The sequence below is a fragment of the Larus michahellis genome, chromosome 5 (assembly GCF_964199755.1).
Source record: "Larus michahellis chromosome 5, bLarMic1.1, whole genome shotgun sequence".
NCBI lineage: Eukaryota > Metazoa > Chordata > Aves > Charadriiformes > Laridae > Larus > Larus michahellis.
The window spans coordinates 11,406,719-11,424,360 of NC_133900.1; the positions used below are offsets into that span (position 1 = coordinate 11,406,719).

The window sequence follows — 17,642 nt, forward strand, 5'->3', positions numbered from 1 at the left end:
TTGAGAATGTCAAGTATATGAAGCTAGTAACAGGCAGCAGTAGTTCAGCTGATGCAATTGCCTAGTTTGACAGCTAGATGGTAGTTGCTCATTTAGGCTGCTGGTAATGTTGCAATGATAACTCTGTTGTGCAGGGAAAGAAATTATGTAGAAATACTCACCAAGATCCCTGCTGTGTCTCTGTTGGACGTGCCTTGCCTATTTGGGAGAGGAAAGTTGTGATTTGTTTTCTTTAAAGTATGTTTTACTGACATATCCTCCTCTCAGATAGAAAGTTCGTTAAGACTTCTAACAAAGGTTTGATACTAAGCGTGTATTTTCATTCATCTAACAATGATTTTCGTATTTTAAAAAAAAAAAAACAACAAAACACTGCACTGCATTTCTTGAAGGGTGGCTATCTGTGCATGTCTTTGTATACTTGTATCTGTTTTCATACCATGTGGTTTTAAGTGACAGCACTTCCCAGGAAATCTTCAGTAGATTCTGGTAGGGCTCTGCTGAGCTGTTACTAAATTATTATGGTATCTCATGAATAATTAATATTGCCTTGGGCCCTCTTCAGCCTATGGAAGAAGAGTTTGTTCTTGCTTGAACTTAGATCAGTTTAAAATCCATAACAGAACCTGCAGCAGAAATGACGTAGGCTAAACTTTCGAAACCGCTTAACGTATTATGTCACTTGTGTATCTAGTATCAGACATCTGAGTACATCATTATACGTGTTTTCCTTTTAAGGTCTGTGGGGGACAAGACTCATGGAAGAAAGCAACACCAGCAGAGAGCGATATCTGAAAAGTGTTCTGCGGGAGTTGGTTACGTACATGATTTTCCTTGTGGTCTTGTGTGTCTGTAAGTACCCTGCAGCTCTAATGCATCCCATTCTGTGCTATCTGTGATTCCAGAACAAAGGCTGTTTCAGTGACGTGGGAGAAGAATTAACGGGCAGGCGTGTAGGGAAATATTTGAAATTAAATCTTTCTCTTGTTTCTGCGCATGGATTGTTGCTTGAGATTTAAAATACTGCAACTTTCTGTGCCTTATCAAGTGTTGAACGTTTAAGCAGGATGATAATATTCTTTGTTTTTAGGGAGCATTTTTTTAATGTAGTTTCACATTGCAATGTTTCTGCTATTCATTTTGAAATCACTGAACAGAACTGCTTGCTACATGGGAAGAGTAGGAGTTAGTCATCTAGGACAAAAAATTCAATTAAATCACTAATTTTCAAATTTACCACCAAGCTTATGTACAAATCATTCTAAGAATAAAAGTTCTTGATTGTAGCTGGAAAGGTAGAGATAATGCTAGCTACTTAGAAATATCTGATAATCTGTGTCTGCATGATGTTGTATGTTTTAAACGCATCTGCAGCCTATATGTACTCAAGTGTATATGGATCACAGACTTCCATAATTTAAGTGTATCATTGGTTTTGTTGTCTATGATATCATATGAAGTATCGTACCACTATAAAACACAGAACAGAGTAACATTCAACCTACTTTTTTAAAAAATTATTATTATTTTATTTTATTTGGCTTTTAAGTAGGTGACTGCTTTAAGGTAGATGCTCTAGAATCGACACTGATGATAATGTTAGCAGATTCTACTAAATACAGACTTAGTACAGAAGCGAGGAGCTTGATGGATTTGCAACTTCATATGCAATAATATTGCTGGACCCAAATGGATTTTGAGAAAGCAGTCCTGGGCTGCATCAAAAGAAGCATGGCCAGCAGGTCGAGGGAGGTGATTCTGACCCTCTGCTCTAATGAGACCCCACCTGGAGTACTGCATCCAGATCTGGAGTCCTCCACACAAGAAGGACATGGACCTGTTGGAACAGATCTAGCAGAGGGCCACGAAGATGATCAAAGGGCTGGAGCACCTATGCTATGAGGACAGGCTGAGAGAGTTGGGGTTGTTCAGCCTGGAGAAGAGAAGGCTCCGAGGAGACCTTATAGTGGCCTTCTGGTACCTAAAGGGGGCCTACAGGAGAGATGGGGAGGGACTCTTTGTCAGGGAGTGTTATGATAGGACGTGGGGTAATGGCCTCAAACTGAAAGAGCGTATATTTACATTGGATATCAGGAAGGAATTCTTTACTGTGAGGGTGGTGAGGCACTGGAACAGGTTGCCCAGAGAAGTTGTGGATGCCCCATCCCTGAAAGTGTTCAAGGCCAGGCTGGATGAGGCTTTGAGCAGCCTGGTTTAGTGGCAGGTGTCCCTGGCCATGGCATTGGGGTTGGAACTAGATGATCTTTAAGGTCCCTTCCAACTGGAACCATTCTGTATGATTCTGTGTGTGATCTGAATTTGCTGTTCTCTTCTCAGGATGAAGAAACTTAGTGATGGAGCACAGATGTCACAGGATGTATATCACAGGCCTCACACAGCACCATGAACAGTTGTGACCGGTATAGTGTATCAGTTCTGAGAATGGTCGTCTTTTCTGGCCTTGGGAACTTGAAGCCCTTATACAATTCTATTTCAGGATTTCTAAGGGCATGTTCATATATTTGCACAAAAACAAGCAAGACAATGCAAAATAGAACTTACTATGGAAGTGAAATAGATGTTTTATTTGGTTACTAGGGAGATTAACAACAAAATCTGTATGTATTAAGTTAATCTTTGGACAGCTGGTATTTTTTAAGCCTCCAATTTTTAGTATGGGCAGTTCTTTTCTAAATGCCTACAATGTCAGTGATCTTTAAGTTGTCATATATTATCAGTTGTAACAGAACAAGGTGATGTTTTTATTTTTAGTGAGAGAGATTTTTGGAGTGGAAAAGAAAATGCAAAACTACATTGGTAGACTGGCTCTGGGAAAGCAAGTCTGCCTTGTTTGTCTGGAGTAGAATTACTTAAAAAAACCCCGAAACTCCAAACCTCAAACTTTATACCGTTGACACAACTGTTTTGGTGTTGTACTGCAAGCGTAGTTATATACTAAATATCATGGTTTTTCCTTCCTGAGTCCTTCAAGAATGCTTACTGCAGGTTTATGGACAAAGTAGTGTAAGACTGCTTGTGGCTGGTGTGCTGTACCGCTAGGAGAGGTGACCAGTGAGGGACTTGAAATGAAAATACAGTGAAACTGATTTCACCAGGAAAAGTTTGACTGCAGGCTGTTAACAATTCGTTTTGCTATAGGAAAATATTTTTGGTAACAGGGTAAAGGAAAAGTGCAGTGTGTTAAATATCTACAGATATTGTAAGTCTTTAGTATTTTTCAATTTTACTTTTTAAACTTTTTAATTTTACATGTGAGCGATAACTATGGGACAGACTGATCTGTGGTTTGGCATGCCCTAGGAGAGAGCTTTCCAGTGCAGGCTAAATGCTACAGGCATTTCTTGTACTCTTGTATTTTTGAGAGTATGTATTTAGAGAGAATCCAGGTATTGCATTCTCCTGTGATACATTCCATGTGTCACAGCAGAAGTCTATTAAAAATAGTTCTTGTTCTCTAGTTGCTAAAGAAAACTACATTTTCTTCCCTGTCATAAAATATTTTTATAAAATTGTCAAATTTGATGGAGATTGTTCAGTGTAGACTTAATCTTTCGGGCTTCTCTGAATTTTAGCCATAAAATGGTTTTAAGTATTTATAGGCAGTAACAGTATCAGTGCCAGAGACTGGTCTCTCAAGCCGTCTTGGCTTGGTACGTCACTTTATAATTTATGCTCTGTGGTCCTCAGTTCCCAGTGTGCGGGAAAGCAGTAAACACAAATAGTCATTTATCTTCTGTGGGGAGATTCTCTTAGAAGCACTGCACGTCTTGGGTGGGATTTTATTTTCTAATCATAGGTGGCTAATGTCATTCACGGTGCCCTGCGATATCCTGGTTGACCGTCATTATCTGCTCAAGCAGAGCATAGTTCTCCCGAGGTCTTGTGCCATCCGTGCCAGGCCTCCACGGATGCCTTGGATAGCACAAGTCACCCGAAAAGGCACTAGCTGCCTCTCTTCAGCCTGCTGAATTGTGCCTTTGTTTTTCTTGAAGGTAGCTTTTGTAGAAGCATTAATAATAGAACAAGATGTGGGAAAGAGAACTGAGTATTTAAAACTGATCGATTAGTCTATTCTGCGCTGCTTTTTGTATTTTAATCACAATTGAGGGACAAATGCCGCTTGGTGTGGATTTTGTTTTGTTCTGAAGCTTAAACTTTTCAGTGTAAAATCTATACAAATACAACCCGATGTATTCAAACCAAAACAAGCAAAACACTTTTTTTTTGCCTTTTTCCTTTTTTTTTTTTTTTCTTTTCGTTCCCCAACCTCTTTACCTCTCACTCCTTACCAAATCTTTTGCAGTGACTTATGGGACAGTGAGTTCCAGTATGTACTATTACACAAGGGTTATGTCACAGCTCTTCCTGGAAACACCTGTATCAAAAATGGAGAAAACTGATTTCAAAACTTTGTCCACAATGGATGACTTCTGGAAGGTAATCTAAAACCAGGTTGTTTTTTTTAATCTCTCTGTTGCTGTGATTTGCTTGTCCTGTCATGGCCTGTAAATTAACCTGCAGGATCTTTTTTCTATTTCGGTAGGGGTTGTGCATGAAGAACTATGTGCACAATGTCAAAGCTACGGAACAAAATAGGCCTTTAATATATGAAAGTTTAGAACCCAGGTAATGCCAGTGGGGCAAGGTAGGACAGGGTTACCTGTCTTTGTAGGACAGGTAACAGTGAGGCCTTGTGTCAGAAAAAGTATCAACTGCAATTCTAACACATCCATGGAATGAAGATTTATAAAACTAGTGCTGGCAACGTGCAAACTAAAATTCTGTCTTCCCTCCCCAGTTCACAGAAGGCCCTTTGTTGGATGGTCTTTACTGGGAGATGTGGTACAACAACAAAACCATGTCAGAAAACAAAAGCTTTATTTATTATGAGAACCTGCTCCTAGGAGTGCCTCGCATTCGGCAGCTGAAAGTGAGAAATGGTTCATGCTCAATACCTGAGGATTTAAAGGATGAAATCAAAGACTGCTATGATGTTTATTCTGTAGCTAATGAAGATACTGCTCCGTTTGGACTTCGGAATGGAACAGCGTACGTAGTATTCCTGTAGACACATTTTTTTTTTTCTTCTGACCTGGGTTACGTGGAATTACACAGTAAGTCACTTGGCAGAGGCAACTCTGCGTTTGGTGTATTGTCTGTCTGTAAAGCCAGGTACATCCAGAGCAGCTGCCAGTTCTGTTCATGGAGAAACCTTACCGAACTTGGAGAGGACTGTGCTCTTAATCCACTTGAGTTTAGGTGCTGTCCTTGTGCCATTGGTAGCTGTTATGCTTGGGAGACACACTGTGGCCTGAGTGCAGCACTGCAACTCATGAGCACCTGTTCTTTAATTCCAGATTGTATTACTGTAGTGGGTTTCACTGGGTTGTCTTCCCTGGCTAAAAATGGGAGTAGCACTGCCTCTCTTGGAGAACAATGTGTGAATTGAACTGTAAAAGGTTTTGGAGGTGGAACATAGCTATGTAAAGCCCAATTTTCTTTCTTTCCCTGAGGATAAAAATTCTGTGGGAGTGGGACTGATGTGTTCTCTTTTCACAATTAATATACTTGTGACTCATCTTTCTATCTTAATTTTGTTGTATTAGTCAAAGGGACTTTGTAAGCTTTTTCTCCAGAGTACATCAAAACTTTCTCCACGTACCTCTTAAATGAAAGCAGCTGTATGTAACTGATAGGGTTTCGTTGGTCAGGCTTTGTTGGTGTCTGGTTTTTTAATTATAATTCGAAAGTGGGAAGACTAATGTGCTCTGTTTCACTTACTTCTGAACTAGTTGGACGTACACCAATGAGAAGGATTTGAATGGGAGCAGCCACTGGGGCTTGATTGCCACGTACAGTGGGGCTGGTTATTACCAAGACCTCTCAAGGACCAGGGAAGTGACAGCTGTACAGATTGCTAGCCTTAAGAACAACCTGTGGCTGGACAGAGGGACCAGAGCAGCTTTCATTGATTTCTCTGTATACAATGCAAACATCAACCTATTCTGCGTGGTCAGGTATGAACAGAACCATGACGGTATTGAAATGGCACAGTGTAGGTTGTAGACTTGGGGTTTTCTTGTGATTGCTTTGTTTTGAGGACATGGGTAAGCGTATGTTTTGTATAAAGGAGACAGACAGCTGAAGTGGCGTGCTTCCCTGTCAAAGAAGTGTGACTCCACGTGGCAGCTGCATTCATCATCTGGAGGCAGTTCTGACTTTCATGATGCCGCAGTGGCTTGGGTGCAGTTTGCAGCTGACTCCTCTAGTGAGTTGGCTTATTAAAGTAAATGCAGGGATATACAACATCAGTCGTTAGTTTAGACATCATGAAACAGATGCAGATGAAGACACGTCTTTCTGTCTCTGTTTTCTCACTGTTTTTGAAATGCTTTGGGTTTTAGTCAAAATTGAGTGGTTTGGTTTACACTTTTTGTTCTCTGTAGTGTCTTCTCTGAATTGTATGTGGGCTTTTGCCTGTTTCTGTTATTTAAATAATTATGTAAATAAAACCATGTATTGTTTCGTAGTGCTTCTCATCAATGCTGTGTAAATAAAATTTGTTTTCTATGCCTTTTTTAAATGCAGGTTGCTAGTGGAATTTCCGGCAACTGGAGGCCTTGTTACGTCTTGGCAGTTTCAGCCAGTGAGGCTGATTCACTACATCTCCACTTTTGACTTTTTCCTGGCAGCCTGTGAAATGGCATTTTGTCTTTTTGTTCTTTATTATACGGTGGAAGAGATCTTAGAAATTCACATTCATAGACTGCATTACTTCAGAAGTCTGTGGAATTGCCTTGATATCCTTATCATTGTGGTAAGTAGTCTTTATAATAAGGCTAAAATTGCTTTCTGAAATGTACTTTGTGGGAGACGTTAATGACTCAGTATTTCTATTGTGGGTTTAAGGGATAGGGCCCATAATTAGGAAGGGTACTTACAGAGTATTGGGCAATTCAGTCCGAATAAGACAATTTTAGTCTGTGTTATAATGTTGGTGTCTTGCAAACTTGCTTGTTCTGTCTTACGTGGTTTCAACCTTCGTATCCTGGTGAAAAGTTACAGAATATTTGTCAGTATGCTTTTCCAATTTTTGTCTATAAAGGCACAGCCATTGTGGGAGGTTACAAACTCGCCATCATTTCTCTTCTACGTATCTGATACAGACTATTGCTTTCAAGTAAGAAAATGCTTTAATTTAGAGTAAATTTAAATTTAAATATGCTTTAATGTAGTGATCTGCATTTGGAGGAATGGGACTGGAATTTGAATATGTTTGCAAAGAACCACAGAGACTTAACGGGGTATTAAAATACTTAATGCTAATGCCAAGTATGAAGAAGTGTCTCAAAATTGTAGAGTGCTAGCAGCTGTCAGGGCTGCTTTCTTGGTTAAGTGGACAGTGTTGCACACTAGTAATCTTGGTGTAGCAGAAAATCTAAGCTTCGAATTTAAAGCTACGTAATGTAATTCTCTCTGGATTTATAACAAGCTGAACTTAGCAAAACTATACAAAGCCAGCAGCGCTGCAACAGTTCCAGTCCCACGCTCATTTTATATCTTCAGGCTTGAACAAGTCTAAGTCTTGAAGTTAGTATCTGTAATCTAGAGAAATCATACTTGCATCACAGTGCTTTGTAAATGAAGGACCATTTAGGAGGATGTTTACAAGAACCGGGTGCCATTTGGTATACTTAACAGTGGGGGCGGCAATGAGATACTTTGCTGTTACAGTCAGTGAAGTATATTCAAGTGTGAGCGTAAAATTCAGTTCACACAAAGGGTCAAAATTCTGTGTTTATACCTTGTCTGAGGGACATTGTTTAAATTTAGGATTATGTACTTTATGACTCTGTATACATGGTGAAGTGTTCACTTACACTGATAAAAAGTTCATTTGCAGAGGTCAAAGGAAGAACCTTGCCCGTATGGTAAAACTGCAGCTTCTCTGCTGTTACTTGTTCTGGGGAATACTAGGCAGTCTGTATTCCAGAGAAACTCTAGTACCTTTTTGGCTGCTGCTGTCTCTCTGCTCTTTACTCTTTTTCACCTTTGTCTCTTTGAGTTGTCATCTTTCTTTCCTTGCATTTCCTTCTGTGAGACAGCTTTATTTGTCCGAGCCCGCTAGGCTTCACCATCATCTTGTTCTTCAACTGTGGCAAGGAAAAGATTTCTAAATCTTTTTTCTCCCAGGCCGTTTATCTGTAGTGCAGGACTATAGTGGTTTTGTTGTGAAATGCATTTTCTGATAGGATCCAAACTAGAATTTCTGGACATATCTCAAACAGCAGCTGCTGGGCTGTTAAATTACTCTAGAGTGAAAGGTGGTGAAACCTGGCCCCCTCCGGCCCCCACAGCTGCCTGGCCGTAAGCACTAATTTGATCAGTAACCAGTGGGGTTGACACTGAAGGATTGTGAGAAGCTTGTATCAGTGATAATTTTTTTTTAATATTATTTTTTCTTCCTGGGCTCTGTGCAATCCCTAGCTGTTACTTTCCTGTTTGAAACTTTGGCTTTGTAGTCAGAACACCTTGAAAACAATATATTTGCTTTTACTTAAGGCTCACATTATGGTAGCGCTATAAATAACATAAAGTTCCTCTTATCTTGGAATCATAGAATGGCTAGAGTTGCAAGGGACCTTAAAGATCACCTAGTTCCAACTCCCCTGCCATGGGCAGGGACACCTGTCTCTAGACCAGGTTGCTCAAAACCCCGTCCAACCTGGCCTTGTACACCTCCAGGGTTGGGGCATCCACAGCTTCTCTGGGCAGCCTGTTCCAGTGTCTCACCACCCTCGCAGTAAAGAATTCCTTCCTAGTATTTGATCTAAATCTGCCCTCCTTCAGTTTGAAACCATTACTCCTCATCCTATCACTACCTGATAAAGTTTCCATCCCCATCTCTCCTGTAGGCCCCCTTTAGGTGCTGAAAGGGGCTATAAGGTCTCCCCTGAGCCTTCTCTTCTCCAGGCTGAACAACCCCAACTCTCTCAGCCTGTCTTCATAGCATGCATGCTCCAGCCCTTTGATCATCTTCGTGGCCCTCTGCTAGATCCGTTCCAAGAGGTCCACGTCCTTATGTTGGGGGCTCCAGATCTGGATGCAGTACTCCAGGTGGGGTCTTGTGAGAGCACAGTAGAGGGTCAGAATCACCTCCCTCGGCCTGTTGGCCACGCTTCTTTTGATGCAGCCCAGGATGCGGTTGGCTTTCTGGGCTGCAGGCGCACATTGCCAGCTCATGTTGAGCTTCTCATCAACCAACACGCCTAAGTTGTTCTCAGGGCTGCTCTCAAGCCATTCTCCACCCAACCTGTATTTGTGCTTGGGATTGTAGGACCTTGCACTTGTCTTTGTTGAAATTCCTGAGGTTCACACAAGCCACCTGTCAATCAAGCCTGTCCAGTTCCCTCTGGATGGCATCCCTTCTCTCCAGCGTGTTGACCACACCACACAGCTTGGTGTTGTCGGCAAACTTGCTGAGGGTGCACTCAATCCCACTGTCCATGTCTCCAACAAAGATGTTAAACAGCACCAGTCTCAATACTGACCCCTGAGGAACACCACTTGTCACTGGTTTCCACATGGACATTGAGCCGTTGACCACAACCCTTTGAGGGCGGCCATCTAGACAGTTCCTTATCCACCGAGTGGTCCATCCATCAAAACCATGTCTCTCCAATGTAGAGACCAGAATGTCATGTGGGACAGTGTCCGATGCTTTGTACACGTCCAGGTAGATGATGTCAGTTGCTCTTCCCTTATCCACCAGTGCTGTAACACCATCATAGAAGGCCACCAGATTTGTCAGGCATGACTTGCCATTGGTGAAGCCACGTTGGCTGTCACCGATCACCTCCTTATTTTCCATGTGCCTTAGCAGAGTTTCCAGGAGGATCTGCTCCGTGATCTTGCTGGGCACAGAGGTGAGACTGACTGGCCTGTAGTTCCCTGGGTCTTCCTTTTTTCCCTTTTTAAAAATGGGCATTATTTTTCCCCTTTTCCAGTCGTCAGGAACTCCACCAGCAGGAATGTCTCAACTTTATCTGATGTGTGTGGCTAAAACAAGTATTTTCAAAATGCTGGTCACCTCTTGTAAATTTGTAACTTTCTTTTGTATCTTTCCCAGCTCTCTGTGGTAGCTATAGGAATTAGCATCTACAGGACATCAACTGTTGATACGCTCCTAAAGAAACTGCTGGAAGATCAGAACTCGTTCCCCAACTTTGAACCTTTGGCGTATTGGCAAATGCAATTCAATAACATCACTGCAGTCACTCTGTTTTTTGTCTGGATTAAGGTAACTCCAAGACGCATACCCTTTTTCTAACACTATAATGTAAGCAGTATTCTGAGCTTCGCATGATATATTATTCGAGGTTTTCTCGTGTTTCTCCTAAAATTGGTCGTACGAGAAAGTCAGAGCACAGGGGTAACTTCTTGCAGATTAAAAGCATGGTTGTAATTTGCCACAGGTTTAGTCAGCCCTTTTTTGGGTCTAAAAGATGGAGTCAGTGCTAGCGCTTTGTCACAGCAGGCATATAAAGAAATGTTTTTATTACTCCTGAACTGATAAGTCAGTAATTCTTACAGGGTACTGCTTTTTCCTAGCCTGGTTTAACTGTGCCCATTTTATCTATTCAAAACTTCTGAATCGCTAGAAGATTTGGTAAAGCTAGTCCAATTAATTTGAGATATATTACTTTAGCTAAACTTAGTTTCTCTGTTTTATTGCCTCCTTTCTGGTGGTAGTTCTTCTCATGTCCATACTCATTTCCCTGTCCTCCGTATGTATAAAGTTGCAGAGGAACATTTAGTTAATAAACTGTTTAATGGGGAAAAAATATAAGACCAATGGTAAGTGAATTTCCAAAGTGATGCTTAGGTTTATCAAGCAAGTTAGCTAACCTCTTACTGTTTTATAAGACAAAGCTGCATCTAAATTTTGCATCATGGTTTAAGAAAAAAAGTGGCTCATTTATAAGAAAAATTGGTAAACTGCAGAGTAACAGAATAATGCAGGTTGGAGGGGACCTCTCTCTAGTCCAGCCACCTGCTAAGAGCAAAGTCAGCTGTGAGATCTTTTCTCACATTTTACTGCTTCATAGCTAACATCTTCATTCAAGATAGAGAAATAAATAGGCTTTTGGAAGCATTTTGTTAACACTGCTCTGAAGCCGGGGTGTCAAATAGAGGAGTGAAAAACCAACCAACCAACCCCACACCCAAACCAGAAGTTGGCGTTCTCATGGTATTTTCTTTGCATTTCAAGCCTTGGTGTTTTTTAGGAAGTGCTACCTTTCTAAATGTAAATTAACTGACTTCATCTCCAGTCAAATTCAGTAAGATGTCTCGTGTGTAAAAGGCTGGAGGGTGATTTTGTTAAGAAGTTGTTATCTTCCTTGTCTTTACCAGTTGTTGGTTTGTTGTTTTGTTTTTTTTTCTTCCAACAGCTTTTCAAATTTGTGAACTTCAACAGAACAATGAGTCAGTTATCCACTACCATGTCTCGCTGCGTCAAAGATGTCATTGGCTTTGCTATTATGTTTTTTATTATTTTCTTAGCATATGCTCAGTTAGCCTATCTTGTCTTTGGCACTCAAATTGATGACTTCAGCACTTTCCAGGACTGCATGTAAGTACAAGGATAAAAAATGCAGAGAATTTCTCAGTACACACTGATAAATGGGTTTCGTTGCCCCATCAGAGACCAAACAAATGCTATGATATCCATCTAAACAGCTCAGCTGCAGGCATATCACTGTTGATGTAGCTCAGTAGCATATGCATTTTTTAGAACATTTTTAGTTCAAAATCTGTCTTTGTTGTGAGATTAAAAATATACTGTAGACAGATCGGTGAACTAAAAATGTCAAGTTTTGGTTGGTGGAAGAGACATGGGTTTTGTGACAGTTGGTCACATTCCTAGGCAAAGCAATAACTCTGTCTTCAGCAGTTTAATGACTATATGCTTACTTACGTTTGTAATGCTTACTGAAATGTTGTGTTGCATAATAATGCTGTGTTCCTGATAGTATGTGTAGTTGGTTGACTCGTAAATGGAGTCCATTTTAGACAGCCAGCTAGTAAATTTGTAAGTATCTGCTGGAATCCAGAGAGAGAAAGGACTTAATATAGGGTTGTTAATCAGTTTTTCCTGTATTGCTTTGGTACAACATAAGCTGATTCTACCTGAGGTAATTACCTGGTTGTTCAGTTATTGATTTCCCCTGCCCCTTTACGTTGGGGCAGCGTTGCAAAAAGTTTCTTGTAGAGAGCAAGACAGCTTTAGAGGGGAGAGTGCTGGGGTAGTATGTACACAAGAGGCAGAAGGGATAGGAGAGGGATGGGAGTGGGTTTTAAAGCTTTCACAATGGTAATCGTAGGTTTGCTCTGCTTCCTCTTGCCCCCAGTATCAATTCTGACCAAAAGCCAGAAGTAACCACCCTGGTGGTGTTCTGTGCGTGTGGCATCTGACTGCAAGTTTGGTTATGCTTAGAGATGGGCTTGAGGAATTGACTGTTGCAGTGCCTGATAAAGTATTACAGTAGCACAGACCTCTCTGCTGCCCGTCAATCAGACTGTTAGGGTAAAATAGCTTGAGAATTCTTGCCCGCCTCCAAAAAGTGTTTTGTTTCAACTCCTGGATGTGTTTTGTTTTTTAAGATTTACTCAGTTCCGCATCATTTTGGGAGACTTCAACTTCACAGAGGTTGAAGAAGCTAATCGAATTTTGGGACCAATTTATTTCACTACATTTGTGTTCTTTATGTTCTTCATTCTTTTGGTATGTACACCTTTGTTTATGTGGGGTGGGTAGGTGGCCATTCTGGCAACTCTTGTTCTTTGATTTCTACTGCTACCTGGGGCTTTTTTTGATAACGGTGAGCGTGCAGTCCATGTAGGGGCCTGGCTGTTACATGGCCAGTCATTACACTCTTTCATTTTTCCTTAACTTAAAATAGATTTGCATTGTATGTTTGTTGCCATTCCCATATAGTGCTCCACACTGTGGGTTTTTTTTAAATTTATGTTTTTTTATCATTATAAAGCATTTTTTATTTCTAAAATCTGAATAGCGCCTGGTTGGCAAACACAGCAAGCTCGTATCTTTTGGTCAAAAGTAGCTGTAATGTTCCATACAGGCTCCTGGTTTGTAAAGCGCTCTAATGCGTGGCTGGCTGTGTTTACAACAGCCTAGTTCATGCAGGTACCATGCAGCTTGTCTGCTAGAAAAGCCTAATTCATCACCAGCGCAGCAGCTTTCAGATAAGCAGGTTTGCCTGCAAAGGCCTCTTTTCTGTCATCTTCCTTCTTCAGGGCAGAGTTGGGCCCTGTCTTTCTCACCTTCCCAGTTCAACTTATCTGAAAGGCAGCATATAGACGTGATGGTCTGACAAATAAATTCAAACAGTCAGTATTTTGTGAGGGAGTATTTCTTTTGTATACTGTCTGTTAATACTAGCACTGAATTCATATTACAGTCTTACTAATAATTTATATAACAAAGTGGAGGGAGGAGATTTCTTTTTTAGAAACACAGGAGCCCAAGTAAATTAGGGTTTTTTTATGCCAATAAAAGTGAAAAGCCCCAGTATCTTCTACCTGGATGCATTTTTCTGTTAGTTTGGTACCAACATTAATATATACAGTAATTTTGTTTCTAATGATATCACCAGACGGCAGCTGTTACGTAAGCAAGAAATCCTCAGATTGTTCCCCAAACCATATGTCTTGCTGATTTGATAAATGTGGCAAGCCTTAAAGCAGGATTTTACTAACCTTAAAATACTACAGCAGTCCTGTATCATCGTACCTTTTAGTTATTTAATGACCCTTGTACTTAATGAGGCTTTTTATTATTCTTTGAGATGAGGAGAAATGGCATACAGATATTATCTGTGGGAGAAGACTTTGTCTTGGCTGTTCGCTAGTAAGGAAGCAGAGAATCTGAAGTGTTCAGTGAGAGAGACCGGTGGTCAATCGGAAAATAACATATGGGTCACTCTGGCCAAAGAAGCACATGAAGCGGGTTTTGAAGCACCTCACAAAATCCAGAGGAGCAGAGGCTGGTGTCCCGCAAGGGGAAGAAATATTTTTTTCCTAAGGGTTACCAGAAAGCACTGGAGTATGAAGGCACAGCAGGTTATCCAAAATACTCGTTATAATTTGTGTGCTTATTAATATCTGCACATCCTGTCATGTGGCTGGAATGAAATGTTGCTGTTGAGATCAGTCTGAGACCTGGAAACTAAGTTAGAGAAGATGGGCAGGAAGCACCAACTCTTAACGTTGCGCAGCTGAAAGCAAAACAGACAGTAGTCAAGTTACTTCTTGGTTCTCTGGTGTCGGGCAAGAATGCATGAAGATACAGCATTGGAAGATTGTTGTCCTAAAGCATTTTTTTTTAAGTCCGTGAGGAAATAGAGGTTAACATTGCCTTTCTGCATGAGTGACATATCGAACATGCCAGTTGTTGTGGTTTTGGCCAAATTGCCCAATGGCTGGCGACAGATGCTCCCCCCAACCTCTTGTACATGGAGAGGAGGAGGAGAGAGAGATTTACAAGTTTAGAAGAAACTAAACTACTTTAATGAAATATTAATAATAAAATAAAAAGGAAAATGATATACAAAACTGTACTAAGCTTCCGGGATGACGTCACCAGCAGGCACTGGTTAAGTCCCAGACTGGACTCGGTGATGGGTGGGAACTGGATTCCACAGCGGGAGTCAGGAACACACAGATCGGGATCAAAGGCAGATGAACAGACGGGGTCTTCCTCAGACGTCAGACACTGAAGAAAAAAGAGTTGACCCTTTGATTGCTCAGCTTTTATACTGAGCATGGGGCAGATGGGATGGAATACCCTGTTGGTCAGTTCTGGGTCACCTGTCCTATCCACTCCTCCCTGCAGGTGGAACCCTTCTATGCTTTTCTGTTTCTGACCCTCCAACGGGGCAAATAACAAAATTAGCTGACCCTGGTTGTTATAGCAATAAGTATAAGCAAGAGCCTCTCTGCATAACATTCCTTGGCACAAACTGTAAATATTGGTCTTATCACTCTGCGAATGAACCGTTTTTGACACAACATGCTGTTAATTTCAGAGAGTTAGAAGAGGCCTAGACAAGAAGTAAAATTGCTGGACAGAAAGTTGGTTCCGTTTTACCTCAAACCAGGACACCAGCAAATTGAGTAATTCTTTTTGAACTTGAATGACCAGCTTGCAATTCAGTCATGTTTTCTCCACGTTCAGCAGGACCTTTTCAGTAATAACAGCATGGCTCAAGTAAATTACATGCTTGGCATGGGGTTAGTGAGACCAATTTTTCCTCTTTTGTCTGAACAAGTGACCAAACTTTTCTCAGAGTTGGTGGCCTGCATGCCAAGTGTCTGATTTTAAGCTTTTTTGTTTTTTTTAATTTAGCGTGAAATGCAAGCAGAGCTGTAACTATGTAAGAACCTTGTGCTTGTGCTTTTTATTACAGGATGAATAGTTAACTTGATTCCTCAGGCATTTTTGTTGCCAGCTGTGTTCCTTAGATTAATTCACAGTTGTTATCTTTGTAAGTTTGGCCTGGCAGGTAGAAGGCCAAACTTCAACATAAAACATTAAACAGACGTGGTTTATTGCCACTGCTGTGTGTAGGCATGAACCCTCTCTGGAAAGCAATTATCCAGTCATGTTAGTAACTGGTAGCCTTGATTAAAAGTTGTTATGCTGCAGTGCATCATATTTCAACATCTCAAGGTCTTAATGTTGGTGCTTTTTAAACAGCCCACCGTTTTCTCCTGGCCCTTTTTAAAATATTCAGGTGTAGGTCTGCACATGAAGGTCATAGGAGTAGTAGGGCTCAGACTTTTTGGAATTTTCAAGTGGGCTTTTTCGTTTCTCTCATGAACAGAACATGTTTTTGGCCATTATCAACGATACATACTCTGAAGTCAAATCGGATATGGCACAACAGAAGGCAGAAATGGAGCTGTCTGACCTTATCAGAAAGGTAAAGGAAACGTTTTGTTTGTTTGACATCTCATTCCTCACATCTGAACGTAAAACGCTGTATAAACTGTACAAAGTAAAGCTGGCAGCAGCTGTTGAAAATGTCTCTTAATTAAAATAAATGAATCTGAGCTGAGTGTAAATTAAATGAATGGAAACTTTCCGTCGCAGCGTATTTTAGTCACTGAGACTTTGTATTGAATGATCAGCCTACTGAATACGACAGAGGATTTGTCTGTCTCGGTACATACAGAAATATTGAACTGCTGAAGCAAAAGTGCTGTTTGGTTTGGTCACAGAATTCAGAATTACTTCGTTTCGGGCAATAAGATGAGGCAAGTCTTGGATAATGTGTTGGGAGCCAGAAAGTTGTACCTGTTTTGTCAGCATTATTTGAAACTGTCACTTACCTGGCAGTAACTGCCAAAGGTGTCTTATTGGGCCAAAATACTCCATTCCTGCTGACCTGCAGTGCAAATTGAATGATGAAAGCCTGACCTCTAACTGCAAAGGTATTTGTGTGTTGCTCATTTAAATGCTGAAATAAAATATGGATAAACTGGAGGAAAAGACAGATTCTTGCATGGCTTTTGGAACTCCCTGAATGATAGTGTACACTAGCTGATTTTTGTAATCAAAAAAGTTATTGGACATAAAGTGTTAACATTTCATGACAAGTAAAACACAAAATTTCACTTTTTCCTTTAGGGCTACAACAAAGCCATGATCAAACTTAAATTGAAAAAAACTACTGTCGATGACATTTCAGAAAGTCTGAGGCAGGGTGGGGGAAAACTAAATTTTGATGAACTCCGGCAAGATCTGAAAGGGTAAGGAAGCTGTTACTTCTTACCTTAGATGGTATCCCCAGAGACAAGTGATATTAAGTCTTTGAGGCAGGTTTCTCGTGCTTCTGTCGTGTGGCTGGCAAGAATACACTAGTGAAAAAAAGAAAACAGAGTCCTTTTGGTTAGTGGGTAACAAAGCACGTGCTTTTCCTGTATCTGGTGGGAGGTTTATGGAAACAAACAGATGTGTGCAGGTAAACAATCTTTGCATATTGCACAAAGGAAAATTCAAACTGTCGTATGGGACCGTGGAAGAAAAGAGAAGAGTGGGAAAAGAATGGTCAGTTTGAGACGGCAGAGAAGCCTTAGCTAAGGAGGTCTGCTGAGCTCTGGCACCTGGAGTCTGCACTATGGCTGGTGTCACTGCAGTGGGGTGGCATCCCACACCGGAGCAAGGATTTGGTGCTCTGGGGCCCAGCCTTCTTGAGTTGCTTTGTTGTGGGGGAGAAAGAGTCTTGAGGAAGCAGAGGTCTAAGGCCTTTGAGGAAATGGTAGTGTTTCTATCGGAGCCACTGCAGGAGTTTGTGAACAGGCAGGAGTCCAAGGAAAGGGAACAAATCAAGGAGGGATAAAAGGGGTGGTTGTGAAGGAGCAGGGTGCAGTCTGGGGGAGATTTTTGCTCTTAACTAGTAAAAGGTGAGGGCTGAGCTTTTTGTTGTCAATGTTGTGAATTCATAGGCAGCACTGGGATCAGTTGTGTCCTTGGCTTGGGGATGAAAGTCTCTTCAGGGTGAAGTGTTTTTCTAATACTTGAAGTTCATTCAGCA

General features: G+C 41.0%; 1 protein-coding gene across 2 annotated transcripts in view; it reads left to right on the plus strand.

The window, feature by feature from the left end:
* The window catches only part of PKD2 (polycystin 2, transient receptor potential cation channel), a 32,237-nt gene that overhangs the window by 6,672 nt on the left and 7,923 nt on the right, over positions 1–17,642 (plus strand). For both annotated transcript variants that reach the window (XM_074588746.1, XM_074588748.1), the window contains exons 2-11: positions 739–852; positions 4,325–4,458; positions 4,820–5,070; positions 5,814–6,038; positions 6,610–6,838; positions 10,151–10,321; positions 11,475–11,656; positions 12,688–12,808; positions 15,930–16,028; positions 16,736–16,857. In XM_074588746.1, coding sequence (XP_074444847.1) covers positions 739–852; positions 4,325–4,458; positions 4,820–5,070; positions 5,814–6,038; positions 6,610–6,838; positions 10,151–10,321; positions 11,475–11,656; positions 12,688–12,808; positions 15,930–16,028; positions 16,736–16,857 — 1,648 coding nt within the window. The remainder of the gene's footprint in view (positions 1–738; positions 853–4,324; positions 4,459–4,819; positions 5,071–5,813; positions 6,039–6,609; positions 6,839–10,150; positions 10,322–11,474; positions 11,657–12,687; positions 12,809–15,929; positions 16,029–16,735; positions 16,858–17,642) is intronic.